This window comes from Haliotis cracherodii, unplaced genomic scaffold (assembly GCF_022045235.1).
Source record: "Haliotis cracherodii isolate W230 unplaced genomic scaffold, xgHalCrac1.p SCAF_22, whole genome shotgun sequence".
Taxonomy (NCBI): Eukaryota; Metazoa; Mollusca; class Gastropoda; order Lepetellida; family Haliotidae; genus Haliotis; species Haliotis cracherodii.
In genome coordinates, this window is record NW_027266278.1 from 11759650 (window position 1) to 11766525 (window position 6876).

At 41.3% G+C, this 6876-nt stretch overlaps 1 protein-coding gene across 1 annotated transcript; it reads left to right on the forward strand.

Moving 5' to 3' along the window:
- Window positions 1–61: 61 nt before the first annotated feature.
- Window positions 62–1353, forward strand: LOC139471337 (uncharacterized). Its single transcript, XM_071253656.1, has 2 exons — window positions 62–108; window positions 263–1353. The coding sequence occupies exon 2, from the start codon at window positions 269–271 to the stop codon at window positions 1235–1237; it is 969 nt and encodes a 322-aa protein (XP_071109757.1). The 5' UTR covers window positions 62–108; window positions 263–268; the 3' UTR covers window positions 1238–1353.
- The last annotated feature ends 5523 nt before the right edge of the window (window positions 1354–6876 follow it).

A 6876-nucleotide genomic window follows, 5' to 3' on the forward strand; every position in this document is an offset into this window, starting at 1 on the left:
CATATTTTAACTTGTTTATAAAGATGACAAGCATATGAACTACATATTATAATATTTACTACGTTCACGTAGTGTCTGTTCGGAAAAGCTTCGCAACTAAGGACATCAGTAAGTATGACGGATGTCACCGGTTGGGCAGGAATTGCTCACCATTTTGCAAACATCTTTTAGGAAAAACGGAGTTAGATTTGTGTGCTGGTGCAATGATGATATTCCTGGTTCATACTATGTACCTGCCTCTTATACATACATTTCATTCCAGGATGTTATGGCCATCAGGAGAGCAAGAAGATATATGATGTGTGTGACAGCGGTTACAACATGCATCGTCGTATTCAGCTATAATGTTGCAACTGTACCAACAACCATTACCAGCACACTGCAATCTTTCCCAGGTCCACAGCCACGGGGTGCAAAAGTACCAGCAACCACCAGCAATATTCTGCCATGGCCTCCTGGCACACAGATACCAGAAACTGCCAGCAGCATACAAGACACAAATGAAATAAGGAGGAAAATAAAACTTTTTGATGTCATGATAACTGAAAAAGAGAAACGCTTCTTTGAAATCCTACTCAAAACGTTTATGAAAGCCGTAGCACCTAACGTCACATATTTTTTGTATTCTGGTTCCTTGCTTGGTTCTTATCGTCATCACGGCATGATTCCTTGGGATGACGACCTTGACCTTGTGGTGCGAGCTAAGGATGCACAACGATTGGTCACCTCACTGTCCAAACTAGCACCACATTTTATTATCAATCAAGATCGTTCTCGCAGATGGAAGTTTTATCATCGTGCATCTTACAATATACCTGGGCGTTCGTGGAAATGGCCGTTTATAGACATTAGCTTTTATACAGAAAATGGGACTCACATTCGTGATTATGATCGACGATATCGTCGTTTTGCATTTAAACGGACTGACGTATTTCCTCTCGGCAAGCGACCTTTCATGGGCCTCCTTCTGCCCACGCCGAGAAATACAAAAGACGTCATACTCCAAACCTATAGTATCAGTGTCTGTCAGAAGAAGCTCTATGATCACAGATGGGAGCGATCTATCCCTGCTAGCAAACAGGCAACTCTGCAGTGTGACCTGTTGAAGGCCATCTATCCATTCGTTCGGCGGGAATACAGCTCTAATGGTATCATGGAGATTCTCGAGAGGAATAATACACGCATTGGAGAGTTCTTCCTCTATGACAGGGATCAAAGTAGTAAAGTCTATAACTAGAAATATGGTGAGGACTCAGCCATACTACTGTTCGAAGGTAGATTCCCCATAAACCTTCATTAATTACTTATGTGAAGGCAAATTACATTTATTTCTACTCATGAATCCTTTATCTTGCGTTCTCAACACGTTATAAGTGAGTGAGTGAGTGAGTTGGGTTTAACGCCGCTTTTAACAGTATTCCAGTTATATCACGGTGTGTCAGCTTAATGTGGGAGGAAAGCCCGAAGTGATGCAGGTCTTAGACGTTTACCACTTTGGTGAAACCCACGAGCACGGGTATGGTGCTGACAAACCTAGAAACATAATTTGGGCGAACCGGGATTCGAACCCACAATCATAGGTTTCTGGCGTGCCCCAGGGACACGACTCTGCACAGCGAATCGCGGCGCCTTAGACGACTGGGCCACCCGTGCCCCCCAACACGTTATAAACATGAATATGACACGTTATGAAACGGTATAACATGTATATGAACGCATTATTATTTCATAAACACCTCTAGCTATATATTAACTTTTATATGTTTTGTAGTTCAAATACAAAATATGTTCTAAAAACTGTTGTACAGTGTATCAAAGATAACGTTGGTTTTATCTTTATGATTGAGTGAGTGAGTGAGTATGGTTTTACGCCGCTTTTAGCAATATTCCAGCAATACCACGGCGGGGGACACCACAAATGGGCTTCACACATTGTACCCATGTCGGGAATCGAACCCGGGTCTTCGGCGTGACGAGCGAACGCTTTAACCACTAGGCTACCCGACCGCCCCTCTTTATGATTGTCTACAAGAGTCTGGCAAAATACAAAGGCTTTGGACTTTATTCGAATAGCAGGTGCCATATGTTGAATATAATTTTGTTACAAGATGTCCATGCTGTATATTTTTAATATCATGTTTGTTAGGTATCATCGATTTAAAAATAATCTACCTGACAAAATTGTAATTGCTAATTTATTGAATCAAAAAATGGTCATTTTTCTATTTTCGTATTTTGAATAAGTCTACACTACTCGTCCAACAAGTAAAGATTAAAATATCCTGATTCACAATGATTGGGTAACCTCTGTAAAACAAGATGACCGGGCAGAGGCATGCAGTCATGGGAACTTTGTGCTAGTGTCTTAGCTTTCTTATAACACCAATTTCCTTCTAACTGTAAATTAATATGAATATATTGAAAGTGAACTGAATGTAGATAATGTACTAACTGACCGTCGCATACAATATATTAAATGTTTCGCATATGCGGCTAAAAACTCGGTCACGCTGGGAGCTAGTGGCCCATTTTGAGAGTCCACCAAGACAGGTTGACACAAAGGATCATTCTCGTGACCCGTGATTGACAAGATCACAAGATCAGAACACATTGTCAGTGAGGCTGTGAGAGACAATCTCCGTGGTCTTGTGGAAGAGCGCCCGCCCGGAGAGCAGAAGGCCCGGGGTTCGATCCCCGGTCGCGTCGTATGAAAAGACGTTGAAATGTGGTACTTGTTATTTCTCTGCCTGGCGCTCGGCATTAAGGGGCTAAAACAAAGACTGGTCGGCTTGGAGTCAGTATACTGTGTCTGAGCGTGGTATTCATAGTATCTAAGTGTGCTAGCAGTATAAAACCGGCATTAGTCCGGACAAATAAAAGCAGCCCCACACACATGTCGCAATATTAGTGCTATAATCTACGACGCGACGTTAAACCTCATTTCATCTGACCTTATTCCCAGGGTAACAATTCATATGCATTTCATTTTCACTTTACCTCAATAACAGTACATCAATATTATTATATTATACGACTGTACGACACCAGTCAGGCAATAACCTGCATCTGTTTACATTTGTCAAAGATCAGTATTCTACTTAATTTCACCTAATGACTGTTCGGGCTCCACTGATGCAACGTCACACGTCGGAAGAAGACGCCATAAAATTTGAACACACCTTGCCCAGATCGATGTCTTCCATTCATGGCTTGTTGTAATTTGGGAGTTTGCTCAGTCATCTGGGGACCGATTAGTGAACAAAGGGTTTCACGGGAGCTGTCATTGTGTTCAGTAGCTCGGAAACAGCTGTTGGTATCGACCGCTCTATCTGTATGAGTGCTTGTTGGTAGCGAGAAAGTTGTATGTAAACTATCTGTGAGTGCAGACTGGTCAGACAAAAGTCAGTAATTTGGAAACACTTTCATATTTTAAAAGTTGGGTTTGTATATTAAAGATGGAATGACACGAGTATTGCGGAATATGACGTCATCATGACCTGGCTAAAACAGTGTGTACCCTGAATCCATGGAACCTGACTTAAACACAATACGTCTGGGAAAACGTTTGTTTTCTTGTTTGTTGTTTAACGCTGCACTCATTAATATTCCAACTATTATGACGGCGGTCTGTAAATAATCAAGTCTGGACCAGACAATCCAGTGATTGACATCATGAGCATTGATCCACACAATCGGGATCGATGACATGCATCAACCAAGTCAGCGAGCCTGACCACCCGATCCCGTTAGTCGCCTTTTACGGCAAGCATGGGTTGCTGAAGACCTATTTTACACCTGATCTTCACGGGTCCTCTTTTGATGTCCCGTGCTAGACACATGGCTCAGTATCGGATGGAACCCCTCCAGCAACGATGCAGGCCCTAACACGACGTCGAACTGAGTACACGAGTCTCCTGACATCCTGATTAGAGATCCTACGCTCTTCTTTCTGCAGGGCAATTGCCAAGACATCCCTCGACAATGGCGGCTGTTGACGTTTCCAAATCCTGCGTCCAAGTTGGTCTCAGAGATGGTCTATGGGCGACAGGTCCGGTGATGTGGCTGGCCACTGTTATACTGTAATACGGTCACGCTTTTGAAGTTATATACTTACACAACAAACTCTGAAATTATTAAAGATATATGATGAAAAAAAGATCAGGTGTAGGGAACAGTGAGTCAATCTTATGACAAAGGTGCAACACTGCAAACACGAAAACGTCGTTTTTTTCCGTATATGGTCATTGGACGGAAAAACGACTAAATATTCATTCAAATTGATTAATTGGTCAGCGTCTAGAAAGTGTCCAGAAAAGGGTCGAGTTTTTCAAGCGTAAAATGGACGGAAAAACGATGCTTTTTGCTCCGCCTTGTACAACTGTTAACGGCCAATCAGATGGCGCTGGTCCCCCGACGCACGTGATGTCCAAGGCTTCCTTTCGGAAGCTTTAGGTTTCGTATTTCTGGCATGCCTTGCTCTAGTATCTCTCGCGCGCAGTGCAGCGAGATTTGCTGATAAGCTAGTTTTAGGATATGTTACATGTTAATGGAATTCAGACACGCGCCAAGAAGTCAAACCAAACAATGTTACTAAGTTTATTGTGGTAACGGCTATGTACAGTTACCCCTATCGGATAATGGGTTGTGTTTCATTTGGTTATAACAATAACTATTTTTTTAATGTGAAGTTTACAAGATATACGACTGGGACGCGAGGTCGGTCTCATGACGTTCTTCACGTGACTGTATTCTTGAAAAGGTGTAAACACTGACTACTTCCACATTCCTGGGGAAAACCCTTGGAATTCCCTAGTACGAATTCATACAGAAGCGTGGTTGCAAGCCCATTTAAGGATACCCTCGCTACAACCCATCCCAGAGAGAAAAAACACGAAAAAAAATCCAAACTGTCGCAGTGACAATTTACAGAAATCTATGAATTTACCTTAGTATCTATTTGACACATCTTCACAATCACCTTTCAATGATCGGCCAATTGATCAGTGATGCCAAAGGCTTGAAATAGCCACAGGTTAATTAACAACTTCGAAAATATCTCCCGTCACGTTTATCGTGTCGGCCATTTTGACGTATTGTACTTGATGTAAATGTATTACGACGCTCTGTCATTGTGATTGACTTACTGAGGTAATTCTGTAAAAGATCTTCTCATCTAATGAGGATTTTGTTTGGAATATATTTCTTGTAAACATACTAAAACGTGTGTTCCTCGCTATGGGGGGAACTATTTTATTCCGGGGTGGCCCATTAAATCTAGTAGTAAGTCAAGGCACCATGCGTGATCTGTTATTTTATCTGTTTAAATTACGATTTGGGGCGTAAATAAAATACACTGACGCAAGTATATTCTATTCAAATCAATTGGCTAATTGAATATGCTTTCTTTTACATATTACATAACATCACTGCACAAAATATGAACAGTTGCAGTAACACACTACGGTAATCGCATCAAACATCATTTTCAACTGTACAGTATATCAGTATTTCAGTTATATCATGGTGTATCAGACTGATGTGGGATAAAAATCCGAAGTGGTTCAGGTCATCCAATGGGTGTTCGGGAAAAGGTGAGCGTATCCTGCCACACAAGTGGCACCCGTCACAAACACATGCAAGGACAAGTCAATTGTTCACCTGAACAAAGCACGGAAACACACAATGATGCCCGTCCTCCGTTTTACCGAGCATGTAAATTATTTTGTCCGTCAAAAACATGGACGAGTATAAACAATATGTTCATTCACGTAATACATGTCATACATTTGAAAAAATGTATTGACTCGGAGCATTATTGTTAATCACAGCGGATGCAGTTGAACTCATCACCCATCCCATTATTGATAACCCTTCTTGAAGATCTATGAAATCAGAAGCTGCAACACTCTATCTTTTAACTGGCATGTCAGACTTCTATTTCATTACTCAGTTTTATTTGCACGGATTACTATGGAAGGGACATTGTCTCGTTGTCGCATTGTCGCATTGACGCCTTTACAAAAACAAGCAAAACGTGTCAAAATTAACAAAAGCGCGACAATTGGCCATTTGTCGCATTGTCGCTCTTTGATAATCCTTTTCTTTATTTTACAAAAGGGCGACGATGCCGTAACGCGACATTTTCAAGGTCAAAATATGTCTCGTTGTCGTATTGTCGCCCCATCACAAATGTGTATAAAAGGCGTAAAGTTCAGTTATTGTTACAGTTAGGAAGTTCAAACTGATAAATGTACGTCTTGAAATGAAAACACAAGTCCGTCCGCGAGTCCATAAAGTTTTATTGTGAGCTCTTCTCTAAAAGTGCTTAGTGTTCAACTCCCAGTTCCAAACACGTAGTACCTCCTCAATAATCCACATACCTCCAGTGCAGTGGTCTTCCGGAAGATCTTACTCTTGACCGTATTAGACAACTGACGAGGGCATTGCCTAAAAGTAGGGCCGGGCCGGGCCAAGACGGGCCAAAGTGTTATTGGCTAATTACTTCATTATCGGCGATCATATATTATTATTGATGCAACATACACACATGACATTAATGAACAATCACCAACCAAAAACGTGAAACATAATTAGGTATTTCGGAGTAAATCGCTTGAAATCCAGAAAGTGGAGCTGTGTGTAAGCGTCGCTGATCTAGGTAACATGTAAAAGAGCAATCGTTAAACGAAATAAGATTTGAAACGTATCAAATACTTCTAGCTCTCGCGATATAAATTTCCATCTGTCGGCATAGTGTTTATATTTATAGGATAGTACTATATCTATGTAAATACCACTTAATATTGTCACTGTTCATCGTGTATAAAGCAGACACGTTGGTTAAAGTAGACCTCTTCTCCCCATACTCTCAACAGT

Excerpts from the sequence above, each read along its gene's own strand:
- LOC139471337 (XM_071253656.1), top strand. The coding sequence starts at position 269 with ATGGCCATCAGGAGAGCAAGAAGATATATGATGTGTGTGACAGCGGTT.